This window comes from Mauremys reevesii, linkage group 1 (assembly GCF_016161935.1).
Source record: "Mauremys reevesii isolate NIE-2019 linkage group 1, ASM1616193v1, whole genome shotgun sequence".
NCBI classification, from domain to species: Eukaryota; Metazoa; Chordata; order Testudines; family Geoemydidae; genus Mauremys; species Mauremys reevesii.
Window position 1 is genome coordinate 18,959,367 of NC_052623.1, and position 26,951 is coordinate 18,986,317.

Genomic DNA, 26,951 nt, shown 5'->3' on the forward strand with positions numbered 1-26,951 from the left:
ATAGCGCATTACTGAGGAGACCAGCATGCAGAACCACAAAGGATGGTATCTGTAAGGCGCTGAGCACCTCCTGAAAGGAAAAGAGGACTCGACAGCTCTGGGGAGGTGCTCCTCACCTCTCTGAATCAGACCTCTAAGGAATACCCAACGCAACCGCTGCAGCAACTGACTTGCAAGCAAAAACTGAGGCTGAAATAAGTCAACAGAAACCAGTCACTGAACAATTTTTACTGATGCACAAATTAAAAGAGCTGGTAATCTGCAAACAAACAAAGGGGTGAAATTAATGGAACAAACAGTTCTCTGCCAAGTGTTATCACATGTAGCACCTGTTCCTAGGCATTAGTACAGCACCCAGCACAATGGGATCTCTGTCTCAGCTGGGGCCTCAGGCCCTACTGTAATGCCAACAAGTGTAGTAGTTAACTGCATCCCAGTTAAAATGAATGTGTTCTGCGATCTTTAGGAGTGTTTTAATGGGAACGCTGTCACTGCTGTTTGGCAACATGTTTAAGGAGCTATAGCAGCACTCAAGTACTCGTGTAATTACTCGGCGACTACATGGCACGTATCAAGTGAGTAGCTTTGTAATTTCATTCTTGTCCATTACAAGGGAATTACATTTGAAGTTTTCAAGTGGCCATAAATAACGTGGGATTTGCTTCCGCGCTCATGACAGGACATTTTCATTTGTCTGGAAGAAACGACCCCTGGGTTACCTTTTAACTTACCATGCAGCATTTCAGCTATGCACTTTAAAGAGCGATTCGATCGCAGGCTATTTAATCACCACTCTTTTGGGCTCAGTGCAGACAGACCGACCCCTCCATATGGCCATGCACTGAGCATGGTCATACTTCCTGCTTTCCAAGGGCTGTATCCTGACATTAGTTTTTATCATGAACTCACCACTGAAATCAATGAGGAACTAATGGCACACTGAGGCCAAGTTCTGGGCCGCTAGCCTTGCGTGACTCACACTGTAGCCTTCTGCCCTCCTCGCCCCAGCAGTGCAGATCTTCAAGACATGCCAGTGGACTCCATATACAGTAAAAGCTTTGTTATCTGGCATGTTGGAGGAGTGGGGGGGGCAGTAAGTCAAAAATTCCGGTTAACTAAGAGGGAGGGAGTTTGGGTGGAGAGGGTCTCAGGCCTGGGGGCGCGGGACAGGTGCAGGGCCTGGGCTCTGGGAGGGAGTTTGGGTGCGGAAAGGGGTTTTGGGTTGGGGCGCGGGAAGGGTTTCAAGGTGCTGGATCCAGGTGGCGCTCACCTTGGGCAGCTCCTTGCAAGTGATAAGATGTTCCTGCTGCTCCTAGGTGGAGGAATGGTCACAGGGATTCCGTGTGCTACCCACACCCCTCCCCAAGTGCTGGCTCCGCAGCTCCCATTGGCTGGGAACTGCGGCCAATAGGAGCTGCAGGGGCGGTGCCTGCAGGTAGAGGCAGCGTGCAGAGTCGCCTGGCCGTGCCTCCGCCTAGAAGCAGCAGGGACATGTTGCCTAGAGCTGACTGAAAATTGGAATTTCCATCTGTGGGAAATTCCAAAATTGTGAAAAAAGATCGCTCCCTTTTTGGAACAAAACAGAAATTTCTCAGTTTCCCACTAAAGGGGTGTGTGCAAAGTTTGTCATGCCGGGTGTCTTCGGAAGGCTCATGATGCACTGAGCATTGTTGTTATAGTAATGTTATAAGGTGTAATTTCATGTATATAGTTATGAGGCTGAAAATGTGTCCGCATGGCTTAAAACAAGCCCAGGTAAAGCTCTCCAGGAACACAGAGGCAGTTCACACCTCATCAGGGCATGTATGGGACAAACCCAGCCCAGCCTCACAGGAACAAAGGACACTGGCCTAGGCAGCAACAAAGGATCTGCTGGACTCTCGAGTGAGTCACCCCCCTTCCCTTGGTCAGTTTGGGACTGCGATGAGGTAATGCTCACCTGACCCTGAAAGAGGGGGCAAAGCCAAGAGGTAGAAAGAACATGATAAAAGGGAGAGACGCTTCCCATGCTCGCTCGCTCTCTTCCACCTACATCTACAGACACCACACCAAATGATGAAGTGCTGATCAAAGGGGAGAGCCTGGCTGAAGAGCAACCAGCCAGCCTGTGGTGAGAAGCATCTAAGTTGGTAAGGGCACTGAAAGTGTTAAGATCAGCTTAGAATGCGTTTTGCTTTTATTTCATTTGACCAAATCTGACTTCTTGTGCTTTGACTTATAATCACTTAAAATCTGTCTTTTGTAGTTAATACATCTGTCTGTTTATTCTATCTGGAGCAGTGCATTTGGTTTGAAGCATGTCAGAGACTCCCCTTGAGATAACAAGCCTGGTACATATTAATTTCTTTGTTAAATTGATGAACTAATACAAGCTTGCAGCGTCCAGCGGTCATAAATGGACACTGCAAGACGGAGGTTCCTAGGGTTGTGTCTGGGACCAGAGATATTGGCTAGTGTCATTCGGTTGCACAATCCAAGGAGCAGCTTACATGCCAGAGGCTGTGCGTGAACATCCCAAGAATGGGGGTTCTCACAGCGGAGCAGGGTAAGGCTGGCTCCCAGATTCAAGAATTGGAGTAACCTAGCAGATCACCGGTCCAGATAACACCAGAGGAATATCACAAGGGGAATCCAACCCCCCTGGCAACCCCTGTGTTTCCAAATAATGTTTTGCTTAAAGAAGTTGAGCCTGGGAACCCAAACTCCAAGGCTCCCAGATTCTCCATCACCCCTGGTGCACGGGCAGTGAGCTTAAGAGCTCTGGAGTCCCTGTCTCTGAGGTAGTCCATCTGGCAGGACTTCCCCAGAGCTGCAGTCACTGGAAGCCCTAGGGCAGTCCATGTGGTGGGGCAGCCACATTGCCACAGACCCTAGAAGCCCGAGTACCCTTGTTTCTGAAGCCTGCCTGTGTTTCACTGGAAGTTCATCAAAACCAATATACTTCCACAAAACATTTTGGTTTCAACTAATTGTGATTTTCTGCTGAAAGACTGTTCAGCCAGGAGATCCCTGACCAGCTCTAGACCAGACATATCAGGCAGATGGAGGGCCAGGCTGTCTTGATTAGGTGAGGGCAGGGACAGCTCGGAAGGCCAGCAGAGCCAGTTGGCTGCCCTTAGAATTTGATCATTTGCATTAATAGCCTAATTGACAGAATCCAGCTATTCAGGGAGCTCTTCCCACAGCAGATCGCACAGTGCAAGGGAGTCATTTAAAAGGTGTGACAGCCCTGCACATTCTAACAGGCAGCCAACACTCTCCCAGCTTCTCCGCCCCCAAAGCACCTACATACACAGACCCTGGTTTAAACTGCGATTTCGACTTTTGAATTCTGAACCTTCAAGCTTTGCAATCTTCTGGTTATCAGAAAGTTGCCAGTGTTAGCAACTGTCTCTCTGCCAATGTTTATTACTTTATTGTCCTTTTATGATGCACAGTGAGTGTTACACAGCACAAGGGAGTGGCAATGGATTAGTTCATTTTCTTGAGTAATTTTTTAATTATGAGAGCTGGCCATACGTTAGTGGGGGAGAGGGAAGGGATCTATTAATGTTTCTCAGTGATTTGGGGGGATAATATTCAGACTGCTGCTGGTGAGCCACCAAAAGGTTTGTGAACTTCAGTACAGATCTGAAAATGTGTACCTGGAGTTTGTTATCCATTATTCTTCTGGTTAAGGAGGCTCCAGGACTCAGCCCTGCCTGCACAGACTTCCTGTGACACCTTGGCGAAGTCACTTAGCCTTTCCATGCCTCCGTTCCCCATCTATGCAATGAAGACAATGATAATTATTTCTAAGGTCCCCACAGGGGAATCAGGACCCCATTGTAACAGACAACAAACAAGCTAGAGACAGCCCTATCCCAGAGAGTTCACAAGCTAAGATTTAGACAAGACATGGTGAAGAAACAGGTGGAAGGACAAGTTCGTAGCAGACATAAGTTAGTCATCAGGATGTTCTCAGCCATCACAAGTCTAACCACCGTTCAGTTCTGATAAAAGCACTTTAGATTCAGATACTTTCAGACCAGAAAGGACCATTCTGAACATCTAGTCTTGTCTAATACAGGAAATCTATAGCCTGTATCTAGCTGAAAAAATTGTGGCTGTACTAGTAGAAAGCCATCTAGTCTTGATTTAAAAATTCCACGCAACAGAGAATTTATCACGCCTATTAGCAAGCTGGTTAGAGACCCTCCTTTTAAAATGTTCACATTCAACTCCTAGCAACTGTATCTTGTGACACTTTGCTCTGCTGGGTGAAAGAGCCTCTAGCACCAGATATTTTCTTTAATAAGCTACGCAGATTGAGCTCCTTTAGTAATGTAAGGCAGCTCTCCTCTGAGCTCGCTAATTTTTGCTACTGGCAGTCTTTTGTAGTTCCACTAACCCAACCCCCACACCCCCCTCCAGCTGCAGTAGCCATGAAAAGTCCAGTCTACAAGGTATACCTTTTAAAATCAGATTCATCACCCCCAAAGCAACAGAGCTCCTCGCCTCTGCCCAGCAGACACCAACACCCTCCGCTGTTGTGTGTTCCTCATTTTGTATTATTGTCTCCCTGCATTTGCCTTGCTCTGAAAGAAGAGCTAGCTGGATTTTCATCTTCCAAAGCTGCACTGCAGGAGAAGAGTTTTGCATGGGTCCTTCAGCTATGTACAGTCTGCAAATACAAGATCCCTTGACAGTGCAAACAATGGACCTGCCTGTGCTTGTCCCTTCTATAATACAGAAAAGAAAACCTAAAACAATCCTCATTTACAGTTGTGCATGGAGCGTTGTATGGGGAGAAAGAAACGTCTCTCTCCGTAGCCATGTCTGAACTGTTTGTGTGTGAAAGCTCCAGAGAGCAAGTCCCTTCCTAGAAGCAGATGCACAGCTGAGTACTTCAAGCAGCTGTAGCGAAGAAACTCCCCTGGTAAATAGGGACAGACATCAGTAAAAAGTCAGATCAGGGTCCTAAAGACAGCCTATTTCAAGGATGGCGAGAGGGAGGTAAGATTGCGAAACCCTGAGTGACTGGCCGGTTTTTGTTTATTTATTTGATGAGGGCTTTGATTTAGAGTCCCGGTCTACTCCCAGAGAATGTTCTTCCACTCACGCTTCCTGAAATGGGCTGGCCTTGCTGGTCACAAGATTACCAACCTCTGTACGTTGCACAACTTGCTGTACTGTAAGACGGTGAAATGCAGGCAAAAGACTTTGCTCTCTGCTTTTCCCACTTGAGGAAAGTCCTGTGCCGTTTGAATCACACACTTGGTCCAAGATGAAGGTTGAATTTGCTCCTCTCTCTATTCCTTTAGAGAGAAGGCTTCAGACTGCTTCAGTAGTTCATTGGGTCTTCAGTTTCCTGGGACTAGGTAAGATTTATTTTAATGTCTCTCTAGAGAAAAGTGCTATCCAAGCACCTTACAGAGGAAGAAAGAGCCTGCGACCTACATTGCAGAGGGGGAAACTGAGGCCAGAAATTACCATTTCACACTCATACAGTGGCAGAGCTGGGAATAGAATCCAAGTCCACCAACTCCTATTGCCTGGCCACTGCCCAATGCTGCCTCCTTAGAGTGTGAGCTGCAATACATTTGTGCGGAGGGAAGCTGCGGATGTCCCCCTGCCGCCTGCATCTATCCCTTTACCGGACGCTGAACATTCTGTCGGTTAGGAAGGCAGGATAGCATATCTCAGAACATGTTTAATAATAACCAAGAGGTGTGCAAAGTGAAGTCCTTTCTTTGGACACAAACGATGCTGCTCTTAATTTGGATACTGTCCCCAGATACGGATGTGTTAGGAAAAGTATCTTGCAGCCTGTAAATTGCATTTGCAGCTGCACTCTGCCTCGTTTCTGCTATCACTACCCAAACAGCATAGTACCAGCATTTACTTAGAGGTACCTTTCTGTGGCTTTCCCTTATTTAGGGATTTATTTAAAAAAATCCCTGCAAGCTAAGAACAGAGACTTGGTCTAGTCTGAATCTCTGAGCCACTCCGCCCAGTCACACTCCCCCTTCTTACTCAGAGGCTAGCTGGCCTCTGAATGCGTTAACCTTTCACCTCCTTAGGCTTGCCTTTTTACTCATCTAATTACACACATGCTCGCTGTTACTCATAAAAATGCAACCCCAATGACCACAATGCCTGGACTCGAGTTAGTCTTAGGAGCATCTACAAAAATGCATTATGGCCAAAGGATGTAGAAGCTGGTCTGCCCACACTGAGCAGCAGAGTTCTTTCTTTAGATAAACAACAACAAAAAAGGCAGTTTCTGGGGAAACCCAGCTTGGGCAAGGAACTCATTAGAAAGTTCAGAAGCCCAGAAAACCTATTATCGTGCACTAGCAGATTAAATTAAATAATAATGGAAACGAGTGGGAGAGACTTGCCGTTTTATTAAGGCAATATTGTCCAACAGACAGAACAGGGCTGTGGGAGTCAGGAGATGTGGGGCTAGATTCTCAGCCGGTGTAAGGTAGTTCTGCTGCTTTATACCAGTTCAAGATCTGGCCCCTAGGTTCAGCCCCAAGAACAGGAATAAACTGGACCACTCTCCCACTGGCCAAGCCATTTAGCCGCTCTGTATCTCAGTGACAACAGGAAGTGGCTAACTTATTGTGGCAGATGCAATGTAACTGTGCCCTGGACAGAGAGGCACAGCAGAGGTTCTTTGGACAGGGAACTGGGGTCTTGCATAGGGTGACCAAATGTCCCTATTTTATAGGGACAGTCCTAATATTTGGGGCATTTTCTTCTATAGGCACTTATTACCCCCCACCCCCATCCCGATTTTTCACACTTGCTGTCTGGTCACCCTAGTCTCGCAGGGAATCCAGACCTGCGAGGAAAGCAAAGGCTGAGGTTTGATTTTGTTGATAACCCTCTGGCATGGCTAAGTTTGGACCCAATACTATCTGACCCATAGCATTGGCCCCTTTATATTGTGCACCATGGGCCCCTAAAGCTGCCCTAACTGGACAATTAATCCTTCCCCTTTCCCCTCCAGCTCTGAGGAATGCTTCGGTGGTGCAGAGCTGACATGGCCAGCCCTACAACGTGGGGGGTTTCAGTGCATGTCAGAGCGTGGCTGGGCGACTGCGCCTGCTCTAATTTGCCAAGTGCTGGTTTCATGTCTATTGTAGCCTGGGGAATCCAGGAATGCAAGGGTGGTGTACGGTTCCCTTTCCCCACTCCGGGTTCTGCACAGAATACAGCTCCACTGGACCCAGTGGGTCTAGGTTCTGTTCAGAGAAGTTCCTCTCCCCCATTTGCAACCTTCCTCCAACTGAGCTAAATAGCTCAATGCTTGTAAAGCACTTGGAGCTCCCCCTGTAAGAAGTGGTATCTTTGAGGGTTTTAACAGCACACTGGCAGCCAAGTTGCACTTTAAGTGCACGTGGAGTTCTCTAATCAGTGACAGGAACACATTTTGCTCTTACTTGACGCTGGTGTAAATCAAGAGTGACTCTGCTGAAACCAACAGAGTTATGGTGGTTTACACCCAAGTGAACAGAATGAGCCCCCTTGACTTCCAAGGAGTTAATTCTGGATCACACGATTGTAAGGACAGAGCTGGTCAAAACTCAGAGTTTCAATTCTGTGAGAAATGCTGAAGTTTGTTATTGTTCCAAATTGAAATTTCCAGCGGGCAAGAGGGCAGGGAATCAAATAGTTGGGAAAAAAAAGTTGGTTTGGGATCAAACAAAAATGTTTTCTTTAGATTTTCACTTCGTAACTCTTATTATATATATAAATATGCATGCATAAATACACACACACACACACACACACACACACACACACACACACACACACACACACACACACACACACATCCATATAAAAACCAACATGTTCCAAAAAAGTGTCAGAAGGGAACCTTTCAACATGGCTGAAATGCCGACAGTTTCACACCCTCCCATTCCCCCCAAACAGAACTTTGTTGACATCAGAACGTTCCGCAGGAACATGTCAGTTTTGACAAGCCAGCATTTTCCGATGGAAAAATATTCGGCCAGAAATTTTTTGACGAGTTCTATATAAGGACATTAACCCATAAGGTGATGTGTGCCCCCAGCCAAGAAGGCTTAGTACCACCCAAATTCACAAGATCAGGCTCTAAATGAGCAGAGTTTGGTCCTTGGCTGCTAATCTCTGCCCTAGAAAGGTTCAAGGTTCGGCCCTGAGATAAGGGCTCTCCAAGGTACACTCAATCTGTGCCAGGCATTTGCACAGACCTTTAGCTGGAGAGCCAGAAATCAGCCATTCAGCTTTACCTCCTCTGGTAGCTGTTGCTATGGTTATGCAAATGAACCAATGCGAGGAGAATGGGGCAGCTGGGAAGTACGAGAACCATTCTTTCTCAAGCGGGGTGCTGGATAGCTCAGCACATGAATGGCACAGCCAGATCCCAGGGGCTGGGCCAGTGCTGGGGGCAGAGTCTGCTGCAGTTTCTTTTTCAACCGGCAGACATGATCTGCATCTCCACGAGGCTGAGGCTGGATCCTGGAAAAAGAGAAAGAGAGAGAGGGGTGCACATGAGAGAGAGTGAGAGTGTGTGTGATGAACACTGATGTCCTGCTTGCTCCAGAAGCAGAGAAAGCTTGGAGTGAAGCGTGTGAAATAACAGTTTGCACCTCTCCCATCAGAAGCTTACAGCCTCAAGGGTTGCCCTAGTATGTGCCTCATCTGCCTGGAGTTTTGCAGGGCTCCATAATCAGCAGAACCCAGCTCCATTCTCATCTACCCCTCTGCCCCTTTCAGCCTGCCTCTGCTCCACTCCCAGTGCCATGGCAGTGGCAGTTCTGCGTCTGGGCACAGGGGCATCTGCATCATGCGGATCCCCCAATGCATCCTGGCACTTGCCCTTTGACGCAAAACTTGAGGAAAGTAGTAAATGATGAAGAGGAAAGGGCACTGATGCAGAGCGATCTGCGTCGCTTGGTAAACTGGCACAAGCAAACAATATTTATTTTAATACAGCTAAATGTAAGTGTATACAAAGTCTGTGGGCCATACTTACACAATGGGGGACTCCATCCTGGAAGCAGTGGCTCTGAAAAAGATTTGGGGGCCCTGGTGGATAATCGGCTGAACATGAGCTCCCACTGTGATAGTGTAACCCAAAGAGCTAATGTGATCCTGGGATCCAGAAACAGGGGAATCTTGAGTAGGTGTAGAGAGGCACTGTATTTGTATTTGGCATTGGTGCGACTGCTGCTGGAACACTGTGTCAATTCTGATGCCCACAATTCACGAAGGATGTCGACAAATTGGAGAGGGTGTAGGGAAGAATCACAAGATGCTTAAAAAGAGTTAGAAAATGTGCCTTAGAGTGATGGATCTCCTTGAGCCTGTCTGTTTTGCTTAACAAAGAGAAGGTTAGGAGGTGACTTGAGTACACCCTATAGATACCTACCAGGAGAACAAATATTTCATAATGGGCTCTTCAATCTGGCACCTTAGAAATGCTTACGATAAGTAGCGTGTGACGTGCCATCTGGTGTGTTGGTGCATCACCCCCTACTGGATGGGATTAGAGCTACTAAATGTTGTCTTAGGCCCTATGTTGCTGAGAGATTTTCCTTTAGTTCATGCAGTAGTGCCAGAGAGTCAGCCCCAGCGGACACCAATGTCACTTTCAGAATCTGAAGAGCCTCCATTCACAGGCCACCGTTCTTTCAAGTTAAAGACTAAATGGACAGATACTAAAATTTCAGGAGCCGTTGGCCTCTGGGCGGCTAGTTTTTCCTGGGACATGAGCCCTCCTTTGACAACGACATAAGAGTCTCTCACCTTTGTTGTTTTCACGCCTCAAAGAGGTTGTTTAAAGCCACAAAAAGCCATTGTTGATGTTTCAAGAGGTTCCAAAGAAACCAGCTGAATTCTGAGGGAATCCAAGATGGCGTCCATGGGGTTCATTGGTTCCGCAGGGCAGCATCTTCTTCCCACTGACTCCCATGGGGCCACCACACTTCTCAGCCAATGACACCATTCATCATGTAAATTCTAGTTTGTTAGGCCCAAATCCTCAAATGTATTTAGGCTCCGAACTTCCATGAGGCCTTAATAACCAGCCTCAAGGGGAAGCCTCAGGCAAACCCTTCTAGTCAATAGCCAGTTGAGGCTGCGATTCCTACATAGTGCATTAATAGCTCTTGTTCTTGCTGTGGAGACAGAGTATTCCTTGATCACTGGGCCTCTATCTGTGCTTCATATAATCCAAATTAGACAACCATTATCTTGAAACTTAAAGTGTACTGAGAGCCCCCACTGCCACACTGCCTATAAAATAATCTAGGCCCAACTGTAGGTGCAAAAAGAAAATGCTCAGCAAGATCTAGCCCTGTGTTTATATATATCCATGCTATAGCAAACATTTCTATAGCACCTTCTATCTTAAGGCTCAACCACTTTGTCCCTCTCCTTGATCATGCAGATAAGCGTCAATACCTCCATTAGTCTGGGGGGTTATAGGACTTGCCCAAGGTCGCAGAGTGAGTCAGTAGCAGACTCAAGACTAGACCCCCAGGGGTGAGATTGTGTGCTGTGCCTCTTGGGCTGTGTCTACACTGGAGCTGGAAGGTGTCATGTTCAGCTTGAGGAGAACAGCCCTGCACCAGCACACTAAAAACAGCAGTGTCACCCTGGCAGCACGAGCAGCGGGATAGGCTAGCTGGCCCATCTGAGGCCCTGCCTTGGTACACAGGGAAGCCTTATGAGCGCATCCACAGTCTCTGCACCAGGGCATCCTCCTCTAGCACGGTATGGAGCTTTTATGGCCCCCTTTTGCCACTCCAGCCTTTTTACCAGGCATAGAGGAGCCAGATCAGGGGTGAGGGTCTCCCTCCACTCTCTGAACTTTTTAATTGCTAGACAATGCTTGCACACTAAAGGGCCAGATCCCTGGTTACAATGGTGTAACTTTCAGTACTAGGTTTTCATTGGAGGCTTTCGTACGGGCAGTGAGCAGCCAACAACTTCATGTGATTGAGTCCAGCAGCTCCATATCCTACAGCCCTCTGCATTTCACTATGGCAGCGGTGCCCAAACTTTCCCATCATGCCTTTCTCCCTCCTTACCATTAATGGACTCTCTGCCCTCTCCCCCCCCATTACTACACAGTTGGCTCAGCAGAGGAGTTTGGGCTGACAGCAGAGCAGAGGGCAGAATTGGGGATGGGGGAGGAGCTGGGGCTAGAGATGGAGCTGGCTGGCCAAGGGGGTAGGGATAGCTCAGTGGTTTGAGCATTGGCCTGCTAAACCCAGGGTTGAGAGTTCAATCCTTGAGGAGGCCACTTAGAGATCTGGGGCAAAAATTGGTCCTGCTAGTGAAGGCAGGGGGCTGGACTCAATGACCTTTTTTCAAGGTTCCTTCCAGTTCGAGGAGATTGGTATATCTCTAATTATTAATTTATATTAATCAAGGAGCAGAGAGGGAATGAGGGCAGAGTGGGATTGGGGGCAGGGCAGGGGGGTGCTCCCTCTCCACCACCACAAACATTCCATCACTTCCCCCCTCGGGGGCGCATCCCACAGTTGGGACACCATTGCACTATGTGTGCACACCTCAACTGCTAGGAGAGAGCCTCATCCTCCCTGATTGAACTAACCTTGTTATCTCTAATGTGATTCTTGCCTGCCTATGTATACCTGCCTCTGGAAATTTCCACTACATGCATCCGACGAAGTGGGTATTCACCCACGAAAGCTCATGCTGCAAAACGTCTGTTAGTCTATAAGGTGCCACAGGATTCTTTGCTGCTTCTACAGAACCAGACTAACACGGCTACCCCTCTGATACTTATACCATTCATGGAATATCACAGCAAAGACAACAAGGGATTGGCTCAGCTTTTTACACTTTCCCAAGCCACCCCACCCCATCCCCCCACTCTTTTGCCCAGGACTCTGCCCCACTGCTCCAAACCCACCCCCCAGCCTTCACCCTGCCTCCCCCAGTTCCAGTCTATGCATCTGATGAAGTGGGCTGTAGCTCATGAAAGCTTATGTTCAAATAAATTTGTTAGTCTCTAAGTGCCACAAGTTCTCCTGTTCTTTTTGTTGGCTGAGGGTAGCTTAAATAAGGTATTTTACACTCAGCGCCACCTAGTGGGTGAAAAGTTTTATACAGTTTAGTGTTTCTTTACAACTGTCCTCCCTTCTTGTCCTCTGGAACCCCCCCATCCACTCCCCTCCCCACTCCTCCTCTGGACCCCCTTCCACTCCCCTCCCCCACTCCTCTCTCCCCTTCTCTTGACCCCTTCCACTCCTGTCCCCCACTCCTCTCTCCTCCTCTCAAACCTCCTTCCCACTCCTGCTCAGGAACCCCCTTCCATTCCCCTACCCCACTCCTCTCTCTCCCTCCTCTTGAACCCCCCTTCCACTCCCCTACCCCACTCCTCTGTCCCCCTCTTCTCAAACCTCCTTCCCACTCCCCTCCCCACTCCTCCTCTGGACCCCCTTCCACTCCCCTCCCCCACTCCTCTCTCCCCCTCCTCTCAAACCTCCTTCCCACTCCCTCTCCCACTCCTCTCTCCCCCTTCTCTTGACCACCCCTTCCACTCCTCTCCCTCACTCTTCTCTCCCCCTCCTCTCAAACCTCCTTCCCACTCCTGCTCAGGAACCCCCCTTCCACTACCCATACCACCGCCCCTCCTATGGACCTCCCTTCTACTCTCCTCCCCACTCCTCTCTCCCCCTCCTCTTGAACCCCCTTCCTCTCCCCTCACCACCCTCCCTCCCCCTTTCAAACCTCCCTTCCACTCCCCTTCCCACCCCTTCCTCCCCTCCTCTCAAACCCCCTTCCACTCCTCTTGCCCCCTCCTCTTGAACCCCCTACCCACTCCCCTCACCACTCCTGCTCACCGCCCCTCCTTCCCCCTCCTCTTCGACCCCATTTCCCACTCCCCTCACCATCCCTCCTCTCGAACTCCCCCTTCCACTCCCCTCGCTGCCCCTCCCTCCCAGTCCTCTGCAACCCAGGACTCTGCCCTGCAAAAGGTGATGGCTAGAGGCCTGAGATTTGACTGAGGTGACCTCAGGAAGGCAACAATGGGGGTCAGAGGTGCAACTGCCTTGGAAGCTACGATATTTCTGAGTAAGTTCTTTCACCTCTTGACCCCAGCCAAGCCTGGGTTGCCCATTGACTGCCCTGTTTTTATCTCAGCACAGTGCTGCATAGTTCTCTTCATCGGCCTCTTCTTCACTCGCTTTTGGCTGGTCAGTGTCCTGTATGCAACGTGGTGGCTTCTGGACTGGGACACGCCAAGCAAAGGTGGGCGACGGATTCACTGCGTCAGGAACAGCGTCATCTGGAGACACATGAGGAACTATTTCCCCGTCACCGTAAGTGCAACCAAAGGTAGGGTCTAATCCAGTTCCCACTGGAGTCTGTGGGAAGGAACTCCCGTTTTGTTCTATGGGCACTGGATCAGGCGCTTACGGCCCTGAAGAGGGGCCCAGGGATCCTAGCACTGGACCTAATAAGCCAGCACTAGATTTTACTGCTTTGTCTTTCACAGCCTGGAGGGAAGGTTGGGCTAGAGATTAGAGCAGAAGGTAGAAGACCTATTGCTTGACCTTGTAACGGTTGTTTAGCCCAGCATTTTCAGACCCACGGACCTAAATAAATCTGGCTTTAGACGCCTACCTCTTCAGTTTCACTACACCTTGGGAGGTAGGGAAATAGTCTCCCCATTTTCCATCCAGGTGTGTTTAGATTCTTGTCCTGCACCCTCTGTGGTATCTGAGCACTTTTAAGGAAGCTGAAGAACCAGTGACGCTAAGTGAAGTTACACAGCAAGTCAGGAGCTGAGATTGGACTTGAACTCAAGAGTTCCTGGCTCCTAGGTCCTGTGCTTAGAGCAATATACAGATAAGTAGCCGGCTGGAAATTAACTGGCTTTAAGTCGAGACTTTAGCCTGCAGCTTCAGGGCCGGGTGTACATTTTAAATCCTACCTGGCGTTTTGTTTTGCTGTCGGCCGTATAGCACCCTGAGTGCACGTGGCACACTGTGCATGTGCAGAACCCTTTAGAGGGCCGGCATCAGAGCGCTTGTGTCTCCAGGCATAAGCTGGGGCAGTTCAAAGCGACGTATTACGGAGAGTCAGGGATCCTGCCGTGGAGCGAGACCAAACTAGGCTGGAGTCTGAGCACCTTTAGGTCAGGCCACAAGCCCTGCCTCTCTGAGCGCTGCTAAGAGGCGGGTGGGAAGCTGACAAAACTCCCAATCAGCACGCCTAAGAAGTCCTCCCCTCACCAGCCAGTTAGCCTGGGAGGCAGGCAGATACTACCGCTAAGTACAATAGAGAAGATTGACACAGCGAGGGTCCTACAGGCGGAACACTTCACACAGATGGGCTGTCAGGAGCTCAGAGAGGGAGGGCCATGAGGCAAACGTTAACTGGGAGGGAGTTTTCCATAGATTCGAAGGCCAAAAGGGACCAGTGTGATCATCGAGTCGGATCTCCTGGCCAAAGGACCTCCCTGAATTAGAATCTACCTTTTAGAAAGACGTCCAATATCGAATTTTTTAAAAAGTTGCCAGTGACGGAGAATCCACCACAACCTTTGGCAAGTTGTTCCAGTGGTTAACAACCTTCACTGTTCAAAAACTGCCCCTTATTTCTAGTCGGAGGTTGTCTGGCATCAGCTTCCAGCCACTGGATCTTGTCACACCTTTGTGTGCCAGACTGAAGAGCCCTCCACCGCCAAGTTTTTGTTCCCCCTTTAGCTACTTACAGGCTGATCAAGTCACCCCTTAACCTTCTCTTTGATAAACGAATCACTATAAAGACACAGTTTGCAATCCTTTAATCGTTCTTGTGGCTCTTCTCTGAACCCTCTCCAATTATCAACATTCTTCTTGAACTGTGGACACCAGAACTGGACACAGGATTCCCAGTGCCCTTATGACCTCTCTAACTTGCGATTCCCCTGTTTATACATCCAAGGATTGCACTGGCCTGTTGGCCACAGCGTCACACTGGGAGCTGATGTTCAGCTGGTTAGCTACCTAGCATTTTGTGGTTGTAGTGAATAGGGAGGCATGAAAGGCAGCACAGAGTTGGGAGGCGGGCACAGGGAGAGATGGTCAGCAGAGAAGATGGGTGGGACCAAGGAACCAGTAGAGATGCTTTCAGGGCAGGGATATAGAGAAGGTACAGAATAGGTGTAGTGGGGCTGCCATCCTTCTAAGGCTTCATGGGAGAAGAGAAACTTGATCTCCAGTGACTTTGAATGAAAGATACCCTGAGTTATTAAAGGAACCGGGGCTACCCAGCCTAGGGCAACAATGGTGGAAGTGTGGTCTGCAGTACATGAGACTGTCATACATGGACCTTGGTCACTGGCATTCAGATACCGCACTCCTGTGACAGCAATGGTGGGCAGCCCTGCTTTGGGTCTACAAGGAATATTTCTCTGTAAGAGCATGTACTTAGTGCACTTCTGAAGTGCCAAGGACACGCACACTGCGGCTGCTTCTTCCTGTGAGAGAAGTGAAAGGGAAGTGCAGCACTGCAAGTAATAAGATTAAATCAGTGCAGAGATTAGGGGTGGGCAGAAGACAGCCCAGGGTCTCAGTTTGGCCAGAACTCACGGGTGGGTTTTGATTTGGAGCCAGTGGGGGGAAAAGGTGGATGCTTATGTTACACCTGCTTCATTTGTGTCATCTGCCGTTAAATAATCCGTGCAGTCCTGGAGTTACAAGATGCAGCCTGTGGCCACCCTCATCTTTTAGGCCTCAACTCAGCAAAGCACTTTAGCACGGGTTTAGAGCTCAGTACATACTTTGCCGAGTCAGTGCATCCTTAAAGAGGTGCAGCCCATGGAGACAACAGGTCCCAGCCAGTGCTGCTCATTTTACTCAGAGCAGCCTTAGGATGAGTCTGCAGGCAGCTGATGGCAAATATGTGCAGGTGTTAGGGGGCCTTGCTCTTCCTACAGCAACAGGATACAGCTGGCTACCCTACCAAGCTGCCCCTCGTCCACACTTGCACATGGGCACCAGAGAGGCACTTTATGGGTTTGTAGGCACGTTTGGGGTTTTTAAAATATTCCAGAATGCAGGACACCATCTGGTATTCCAGCATTTTCCAGGGGATGAAGTTCCCCAGTTCGCCCCTCCCCCTACTCCACCAACCCTTATTTTAATATTTGCTTCCCCTAAAATGCCCCACTGTTGCTTGGCTAGGAGCCAGTGCTCATTCATGTACATGAGTTAATTAAGCCAGCCAGCTTTGCAGAGTGTTATTTGCCCATGTGTCAGGGTTGAGTAATATTTTGTAGGCAAGTGAAATCTCATTTGTTTTTTCATTACCATCATCATGACAGCAACGAGGGAGGGGGAGGGGTCGATTTTGTGCCTGGGCCGCTTGAACATGACAATTCTACAAGGCTGCATGAAGCCTTCAGCAGACAACGCAATAGGAAATCTGCAGTTCTTGCCTATCTGTGAAATGGGAATAATGAGGTACAGCGGGACTAACCTGCAGTCACACAGCAAGCCAGCCGTAGAGCCAAAAATACGTTCTTCGAGTCTCACTTTACAGTCCCCGGCTGTAACTCCTGGACACTGTCCTGTGAGCTTGCATCATTTTCCCCAACAATTCTTTCACAGACCGACCTCCACTCCTCATTAAGTCCTATCAACACTGCTAAAGTGGTAAGACAATTACACCTCTACCCCGATAGAACGCTGTCCTCGGGAGCCAAAAAATCCTACCGCGTTATAGGTGAAACCGCGTTCTATCGAACTTGCTTTGATCCGCCGGAGCGCGCAGCCCCCCCCCCCCCCCAGAGCGCTGCTTTACTGCGTTATAGCCGAATTCGTGTTATATCGGGTGGCGTTATATCGAGGTAGAGGTGGACTTATTATTTGCACTTCAGTAGACTCTAGGGGCCCTAGTCAGGGATCAGGGCCCCATTGTGCTAGGCCCGGTATAAACAAGAATAAAAAGACAATCTCTGCTTGGGAGAGCAGCAAGTCTCCTTGAGCCCTATTCCAGCACAGCCACATCTGGCTCTAAACACTAGAGCAGAGAGTTTTTAAGAGGCCCCACTGCAAAGGGCTACTGGTTCGCCCCTGCATCCTACTGCATTACAGCAGCCATGCTCAGCTTCAAGACATAACATTTTAAGGCTTTCTGAAATTGCTCTCCTGATGCCCATTGTACTTTACATTTCCCCTGGGTGCGGTGATCAGCATTAACGATGCCTTTGAATCCAAGCGCCAGTGGCACAGTAGACGTTAGGGATCCCTCTGTGATAAGGAAGAAGCAGAGGCTGCAAGGGAGATATTTATGCTGGGGATAATGCTGCAGAGCTCTGGACTGGGAAGGATTAATATTGTCAGCAATAATACTTGAGCACGGCTACATAAATGCTGTTGTTAAAACATATCAGAGGGGTGGCCGTGTTAGACGTATTGGAGCATGAGCTTTCGTGGGTGAATACCCATTTCGTCGGATCAGCTGTACAGACATTAGCTGATTGACTCTCACAAGACCCCCGTGCAATAGGCAATTATACCACCATCAAGTGGGGGAAACTGAGGCACAGAGGAGTTGAGTCACTTTATGGTTACATAAGGAGTCAGTATCAGAATCTGATTTGGAATGCAAGAATTCCCAGTAAAGGGCCGTGAAATATTTGCGTCACTTCTGGGCTCGAGGCCCGATGCCTCCCACAAACAGGGACAGAAGGGAGACACGTGTCACTGAAGTCGGAGTCATACCAAAGGTGAGGCTGGGTCAGCACATTCACACAGCTACTAGATTTGTGAGTCCCCTTTCTCCCTCCTGGCAAGCCACCCACCCTCACCAAGGGCCCACTGAAATCAACAAGCGTCTTTCCATTGATTTCAGCAGGCATTTGGTCTGGCCCCCAAGAGATTCAAGTTCTCTCCCACCATCTAAGAGCCAGTCCCTGGAACAGGGTGGCATGCCTCTTTACAGGCCAGAGGCCTGGAGCTGGCCAGCCCCTACGGTTAGCCCTTCCTACCACACCCAGGCTGGGGTGTGGTGTGTAATGAGTAGAACCCGCTGGGTATGGTGGAACTGCTTTTCCTATGAAGAGCAGCAGGGAGCTGCAGAGAGGGGGATTCTCAGGGAGGAACAAGGAGTGTCATTGGCTGCTGGGAGCCAGCAGGCAAGCCTAAGTTTTCGGGGAAGAGGCTCCAGGTGGGGAAGGTCTGGGAGACCCCCCCAGCAGGAAGACAGGGAGCAGGGACTTGAGAACTTTTATTCTGAATGGTTTGTCAGGTTAATAAATCCACCCACAGGGAGGGGTGTTGCTGAAGCTAAGTGCGTGTGTGGCATGTTTTAAAGGGCTATGGAGAGGGGAAACTGAGGCAGAGCTTGCAGAGCTACTCCAGGCCATGAGGGAGCACTCAGCAAGTGGCCAGCCTGTGCAGTCTCCAAATCTTCCTTTCCCACCCCTACCTTTAGATGGGCCTGCGGGGTCCCTGGTCCGGTTGTGGGGGGAGGGATTGGCTGGTGATCCCTGGGGAGGAAGAGGAAAATATCCTCTGGAGTTCACCAAACAGAAAAACTTAAGTCCTATAGTATTTGTAGGCTCATAAATTATAAAGCCAGAAGGGACCACAGTCATCTGGATCATCTGCGCTGTCAAACAACACAACAACTTCTGACCTCAGAACAGATCTTTCAGAACCACATCCAAGCTTGATTTTAAAATTGCCACTGCTAGAGACTCCACACCAGCCCTTGGCAGCCTGTTCCAATGGTCAGTTACATTCACTGCTAAAAAACACTGCAGCTTATTTCTAATCCACGTCTGTCCAGCCATTGGACCATGTTATACCTTTCTCTGCTGATGGAAGAATCCTGTAATACAGTGAGCTCCTTAAGTCCAAGGCACGTTTTCCAACCCTGTCATCGTTTTCACGGTTCTTCTCTGAGCCCTCTCCAATTTTGCAATATCCTTCATGAACTGCGGACACAGGACGGAACATGGCATCTCAGTAGCGGGTCTCATCAGCGCCAGACACAGAAGTAACATAACCTCCCTATTCCTACACGAGTCGAGATTCCCTATGTATACCGCCAAGGATCACATTAGTCCTTTTGGCCACAGCATCGCACTGGGAGCTCATGTTCCCCTCATCATCTCCCATAACCCCTTCCTCTCCCCACTCTTCCCTCCCCAAATCTTTTTTTCGGAGTTATTGCGTCTAGGAAGGAGGCCACCATCCTGTAAGTACGGTTAGTGTACAGACGGCCCAGAGTTTAACAGGAATTACCAGTGGAGTTCCACAGAAATTACTCTCAAGCCTTACTGACAATAGGACATGCTAACTTGTCTATAAAGTGTTTTTAAGACAGTGCTGTAGCAGCAACTTACCTTCTCTTCACTACAACACGGCTGGTACCTCAGTTTCCCCTTCAAGGCTGGGAAGGTTAGCGTTCCAGCCAAGCCCAACAATTCCTCTTCCAAAATAAGTAAGAAGAATCCAGGCCTTTTGTAGGTCAGTGCAGTGGTGCACCACTCCCATTTTAGGAGTGCTTTGACTTGGTCCATAGCCTTATGGTTGAGAACCACAAGCAGCTCCCATTCTCTCCAGGTCTCTCTGGTTTTCCAGAGCAAGACACCACCCGTCTTCCAGAGCCCTTTGACTGTCCACTTAGGCCTCTTCCCAGGCCCCTGGCATAGAGAAATCCAGCAGTAGGTCCCACTCCCTTCAGGCAGGAGATCCCAAACTAAATCTTGTCTCTTCTTTGACTGATGCCTCGCCCCAATTTAAAAGCCAGCTCTGATATACCCCTGCCCGCTTTTTCAAGGATGCATCACTGCCCAGACTACAACTCCCATAGTCCCTCTGAACTACAAGTCCCAGAATGCCTTGGCTCTGAGCTGACTCAGAAACAGGACCAGTGCTTGACCTTGAACCCCTCTTAAAGGGCCAGCTCATTCTCTGACACTATCCTATAAAATCCTACAGCAGAGAGACACAGTTAAATTAAATCCTATTACATGGCTTAAAAAAAACCCTATTAAGTTCTACAGGATTTTTCTGTAAGGCACTGTGCCACAAGTTACCCATCTCTCATAGAGGTAAATGTTTCCCACACTAAGGGCTTGTAGTGATTAAATTAACTAATCTGGAAGATGCCATGTAATTCCTAAGCATCATGACTTGCTGTACAGGTCATCAGCTGAATTTGAACTCAAGACCGTCCACACAGGCCTCTATCACTTGAGCTAAGAGGCCAACTCCATTAGCTGGTAGCAGTAATAGGCTGTTTCCTCTAGTGAGCCAGCAATGAGTAGACAGTGGGACACACACTGTGCTAAAATGGGTTAGGCTTGATGCATTTGATTTCTGCTTCACCTGTTGCCACGCAGTCAACAACCATCAGACAGAAGTAATTTTGAGGTGCTTTCTATTTCCTCTTGGGGGTTGGGAAGGAAGTTGTTATATTTGCACATTCTCCCTCCAACATACTGCCTTTTATAATGGATTATAAAGCCTAATTTGCTTCTCTTAAATACATGCAGAAACAGCTGATATGGCTTAATAATACCTCTCTGCGATGCTCCAGTCAGTACGTCTGCTTATTTTTTATTCCGTCCTGGGGTATGACTGACAAAAGATGGAAGGCTGAGCAGCTGCAGAGAGGTATAAATCTGCTAGCAGGAAAGAGATGCTGCTGTGTATGAGCAGAAGAAGGAGCCTGGCAGCTAAGTTTTACCGCAGAGCAGCATTTCAGCACCAATGCCAGGAATATGCAAACAAAATGCAGAGTGGTTGTATAGAGAACCACGAATATGATTAAGGGGCTGGAAGGAAAAGCCCTCAGAGGAACTATTGAAAGAAATACATATGAGTCGTTTGGCTAATGGGTGATATTGCTGCCTCAAAATATGGGAAGCCTGTAAACACCCAGGAGGGGAATGGATTGTTTAGGGGGTGCCGCAGCTGGTTAAGATAGTGAGGGGAACTGATCACTAATGTTTTGAATCGCCCTATTAACACCGTTGGGCCTCGCTCCCAATTGTCCTGCACCTTGTGCTGTCATTGAGATTTTAAAAAATGACAGATGTTAAGTTGTTTTTCTTTGCCTTCTGGTACCTGGTCCAGTAGGGGGTACTCAGGTCACTTTCTCAAGCTTTTTTCCATAAACACTAGACTAGAAACGTACTTTGTTTTTAAAATTAGAGCCAAGTTGAGAGTCTCACCTAATGACAGGATCCCTGGGGCTTTAATAAAAGCACCACATATCCCAGGAGAGTTGCTAACACTGCATTTACACCAGGGAAAACTGGGTGCAAGCTTGTGTTTCCACAACCATTTGGGGGATGGTTTTCTATCTGTGCCAGCAACGAGGCCTGGATCGTCCCCCTGAGATCCCTGTCTGGAACTCCCTGCTCACATGTGGCCGAGGGACTCAGCCACTTCATGGCATCAGCCCCCACTCAACTCTCACCTTCCAGAGGCCTCTCCTGGATTCGGATTTCCTGCTGGGAGAAGGGGCTGGAGATTGGCCGAAATGGGGCACACTCTGTCCCACCCCAAACAGAAGGGTCGGGTCAGAAACCAGTGGCGTGGAACGACTGGCTGTCCGGTATGTCGAGTGTACCAGGGAGATGCCAGGGAGGAATTCCAACAGCAGCAGGGCAGAGTAGGACACACCCCGAGGAAGAATCCTAACCTCCCACAAGGAGATCTCACTTCCCCTCTGCTGCAAGCCTTCCTGATCCCCCCCAATGGGGCCTTCCAGCAGATCGACCCACAGGCGCCTGAAGTCAGCCAGCTCCCACATGTCCTTGTATTGCTTCATGAGGACCTCAAATGTCAAAGTCCAGGCAGCCCCTGTACCTGCACCAAACCAGGGCGTATGCTAAAGGAACCCATCCCTCTCCTGCACACAAGCATAGACTCTGGGCTGGTGGTTACCGCATGGGCCCAATGGGGTTTCCACAGTCTCTTCATCCGAGCCACCATTTTCCACCTTAAGCCCCTGCTCACCTCTCCAGACATTGCTCCATTGCAGCAGTAACTGCAAGGCCAGAAGGCCACACACCACAGTTTCATTCACACAGGTGTAACTGTACTGGACTGGGGAGATCAGTCCCTGATTCACACCAGTGACTGAGCGATCAGAATCAGGACCCTGAGAGTTTCCTCCAAAGCAATGCTGCTGTTCTCTAGACCGCCACTGGGTGGTGCTGGAAAGCAACAAAGCGCAGGCAATACAGCTCACTCTGCTGAGCAGAGGAAGAGCCAGGAAAACAGTGGACTCTCCCAAAACCTTCCTGCTCCATACAGCCATGCTTCAGGGCCATGCGCCTCTGCCACACAAACACTTAGCACTCCGCTGTCAAGAGCAGAAACAACACTTAGGGCCTGATGGAGATAACCAAGGCCTAAAGGCTAGGAGGCTTGCCCAGGTCACAGGAAGAGTCAGAACTGGAACGAGAGGCTTTTCTTATTTATACTATAGGAGCCCCTTCCTGGGGCCCCATTTTGCAGGGCAATGGGCATGAAAATATTAAGCGAGAGTCGCCTGCACCAAATAGCTCACAGTCTGACAGCAGGCAGGCGAGAAAGCAAAGGGAGAGGAACGCAGACTCCAAGTGATACAGGCAGGTTTTTGCACAGACTGAGGCCATGCTTATGGGGAGTGATGAGTGATTTCTCTGCGTAAAGGTTTAGCAGAGCCTGGAGCATTTGGAAATCAGGCTCCTGTTTAAGGCATTTGAAACCGATCACTAGTCCCTGCGGAAAATGTTGGCCTGGGGCCAGGGGAGTCTCTTTAGAAACACAAGGTGTTGCGTGTCAAAGAGTGAAGCCAACCTGAACAGCACACAAATATCTAAAGAGAACCACTGGGCTCTGGGAGCAAAGGCAGCCGGAACCATTCCGCCGGGCAGGGCTTGGAAGGAAAGCGTTCGGGTGCTTCACGGTATTGTAGAGCAGTAACATTACATCATGGTACAACCGGCTTCTTTACTTGCAATATCTAGTGGGGCCAAGGCAGGTCCAGAGAGAGGGTCTGGGCCTTGACTTCAGGAGAGCTGGGTGCTATTTCCACTCCTGCCATTGACTTGCTGCCTAGGCTTCGCAGGTCTCTCTGTCCCTCCATCGATATGGTAGGGGGGAGACTGAACCTTCCTTTGCTTTGCAAAGAGCTATGCAGTCTCTGGAGGGCGAGCACCATACAGCACAAGTGCTGAGTATTATCGCTGTGCGGTTGGCTAGGTGATGGATACCCAAATAGCTAGCCAGCTGAGCATTACCAATCTAATTTACTGAGACAAATGGATCTGGCCTTTGCTCGTCAATCGAGCCCCAGAAATGCAGCACAGGCTGGCGTCTCCACCCCATTGCAGTGTTTGTGTACAATCAGTTCATTTAACACGAAAGGATTAGTCGCTCCTGGAGGATTAAACCTGGCTTCTAATCCTCCCCTGTCCCAGCAGCAAACCTGACATGGAAACCTTCCGTTTCTGTGGGTCAGAAGGTGAAACAAAGCTGCCGATTTGCTCCGCCCTCTGTTATTTTAGGAAGCTATATTGAATGTCCCCTAAAGCTGAGCTATGATCTCGGAGCACGTTTGTTGCTGCAGGAGAAAGGAGGGGAGGGCTGGTGCATGCATCCATTTTCTTGGAATCTGAGTGAAATTAACTCATCATATGCAGCTACTTGCCTGCAGGTAATTAACTGGCTGTGCAGTTTTGCCATTGCAAGCTTCCGGCTTGTGAACATGGGCTTGTTACAGATCCACCACTGTAAGAGCTCCCCCTGCTGGTAACATGCTAGCAGAGGTACCAAGGTGTGACTAAAAAAACAAAAAACCAGGGACAATTCTGTAAGCGAGGGCTCTGGGAGCTCCCAGGCCCCTGCGAACAGGCCAGCAGGCAGTGTGCGTATCCTGGTGAGTTTAGGAGAACTTCTTAGAGAGGGGAGAGAAGGAAGCAGAGAAAAATAAACCTGAAATTCAGCAGGGTGCACAGAAAACCCTTGCATGGCAACCCAGACCCCTTATGTGCAGTTGCTGCTATCGGTAGGGCGTGGGGCTGGCAGGTTTTGAATGAGGGAGGTAGCAGCAATGGGCCACTGAGGAGCTGGGCGAGGCCCTGATGAGCGTGTCGTGATCAGGGCCAGGGGAACTGGAGTCAGAGGGCCCGTGTTCCGCAGAAGGGCCGTTAGGACCAGGGGAACAGGGAGCGGCTCTGGAAGCACCTCGGCCAGGTGGACAGACGAGAGCAGGGCACAGGGTTTAATAAAGTTCCACTTGTTCAGCTTAACCTGCAGTCGGCTTCACTCTTTGCCAATGAACCAGAGGGTTCAAAAGACACTTGCTAACTACCGCTGGCCATCCCCCACTCAGTGTTCCTCTCCTGTCCCTTCACACAGCCCCTTCCCTCCACACCCGTCCACTCTCACCCCCACACACCCGCCCCACGAACGCTGCAGGCCATCTATTAGGAAGCGCTATTGTCTGGGGGTCACAGTGAAAGACTAGATGTCAGGACACCCTGGGTTCTATATCAAGCTCTGGCACTAGCTTGCTGGGAAGCCATGTAACTTCATCTCTTGTTCTGCAGCCCCTCTGTAAATGCAGGGGTGATAACACTTACCTGCCTTGCAAAATTAATGCTTTGAGATCTTATGGGGAAAGGCCCTGTCAAAGCGCAGAAGCCAGAACGTCCCAGGGCTCAGTCAAGCCTGGTGAGATTTAACTTTAGGCCGACCAACCTGAACCTTGCCCCATTACAGCAATTCCTTGTAAACAAACAAACAAACCCCACCTTCAAATTGATTGTTACCTGGTTTCATCCCGACACAATTAGACACGAACAAGCCGTTAAGCCCAGAAAGCAGGGGGAGAAAATGGAAACCCTGTCAGAACCAGAGCAGAACTGATGCAAACCACAGGGCTCTTTTGTAATCAGCTACCGTATGAGGAGCAAAGCCACCTGTTAAATTCTTCAGGTTCTGGTATCAGGTTCTACAGAGTAACCCCACTGAAGTACTCAGGATAGATAGAAAAGTTTACCTCAGTATATATGGCATCCCTTTATTTCCCGCTACTTACTAGAGGAAATAGCTTGAGTACTGCAAGTACTGAGGTTATCTAACTGCCAGCACCTACTTATCTAAGGCGACTGGCAAACTCTGAAAGGCCACCACTGTAAATGGCATCACTCTGGATTGTCACTGGGGTAACTGTGAGCAAAATCTAGCCCACGTGTCTTCAGCTAGCACAGTGAAATGTTGTAAAGCTGCGATTCAGGACTTTCCAGCCTGCATCCTACTCATTCCATTGGTTATGCAGAAGCCATGACTAGGGTTACTTAACAAAACTGTGGCCCTGAGGCACTGCTGGATTTTTCGGGTTCTGACCGATGCACAAACTACTTTGATTGAAAACGAACGCACGCACCCAGGAATTCTTTACGTAAGCCAGGACCCTTCGTCATAAGCTGGATAAAAGGGCGGCATTATTTGCAATTTATACAGTTGCTTGTAAAGTTAACCATGAACTTTTAAAATTTCTAACAGCCTTGGCCATTCATTTCGTTTTTCATTTATTGGTAGGAGAAGAAAGAAGGGAGCATGGGGTTACACAGAGTCAAGGGGCGCAAAGTCATCTCTCTCTCTCAGCTCTTTCTCTTTCACTGGCCTAGGCCCCAATCTCTCTAGGCCATATGGTAACTTTGAAATCTGCCCTCATTTAGGGACAGCGCGTCGCTGCATCACTCCAGGAGGAGCCCAGAGAACTAAGGGTGGCTCAGAGTCACCATTCCTCTCCTGCGCAGGGAGGAGGGTGCAGGAAGCCCGATCCTGACTGAATACTCATGTAAACTCATATTTACTGGTAGGAGTTATGTGGCCAGCTTGAAGCCTCTTTGGGAGCCATCCAATCTGGGAGACTAAACAATGGCATGTGACATAGGTGACCAGCCACAGAGTAAATTACAAAGAGCAAATATTTGAAGCAGTAGTCTTGGGGGATGGCTCTTGAACAGCCCACAGACAGAAATGTGGTCATGCAAACCATTCCTTCCTGCCTACGCTGGCTCAGATCAGTGGCTCATCCAGGCCAGGATCCTAGCTCCAACAGCAGCCAGTACAAGCTGCCTCAGAGGAATGCACAACTATGGAATAAATAGCCCAGAGAGGAAATTCCCTCCTGGCCCCCTCAATTAGCCCCCTATATATGCATGAATAATGAGCAGAATGTATCGACACTGAAGCCTGTTTGCAGATAAGTCACTGACATCAGCCTATAAACTGCCTATTGTTAATAAATGTATCTATGCCCCCCATTGCTAGTACCAAGGTGGCTCCTGCTCTTTTAATATATTTATCCTCAGAACATCCCTTTGAGGTAGGGCACAGCTATTATCCCCATTGTACAAAGAGGGAAACTAAGGCAGAGTAAGACTAAGTGACTTGCACAAGATCACGCAGGTAGTCTGTGGTAGAGCAGGGTCTTGAACCCAGGTCTTCTCTCAGTTACAGTCTAGCACCCTGCCCAGCCTTTCTAATTCAGCTAGCTCCCCCCTTGTTAGCATGTCACTGACATGCCTTGCCATTAAAAGATCAAACAAAGCTCACACTGACACACAGATGATCAAACATTGCTAATGGAACATTTTCCAATCACAAATCCAATTAAAAAAACCTAAATGTTCCATGGGAACATGTTGATTTCAATAACATTTCTTTTTGAAAAAAGAAAAGAAAAAAAATGAAACATTTCAATGTGGTTGAGACAGTCCATTTCAACCTTAGCAGAGCATTTCAATTTTTCATTTTGAAATTGACTTCTCATTTAGAAATCTGTTTTATTTTATATTTTTTTAATTTTATTTTTATATTATTTTATTATACCATTTTATGTTATGCAAATTACAATATCAGTTACCAAACTAATTACCAGTTGGATCAGCAAACACAAATTATTATTTTATGTTCATATTA

At 48.7% G+C, this 26,951-nt stretch overlaps 1 protein-coding gene across 2 annotated transcripts in view; it reads left to right on the plus strand.

Annotated features, from left to right (window-relative positions):
• Positions 1–5,187: 5,187 nt before the first annotated feature.
• The window catches only part of MOGAT2 (monoacylglycerol O-acyltransferase 2), a 44,368-nt gene continuing 22,604 nt past the window's right edge, over positions 5,188–26,951 (plus strand). The window contains exons 1-2 of one of the 2 annotated variants that reach the window (XM_039539707.1): positions 5,188–5,360; positions 13,162–13,340. In XM_039539707.1, the coding sequence (XP_039395641.1) occupies positions 5,267–5,360; positions 13,162–13,340 (273 nt within the window). In that variant the 5' untranslated portion in view covers positions 5,188–5,266. The remainder of the gene's footprint in view (positions 5,361–13,161; positions 13,341–26,951) is intronic. The other variant, XM_039539715.1, reaches the window with a different exon arrangement.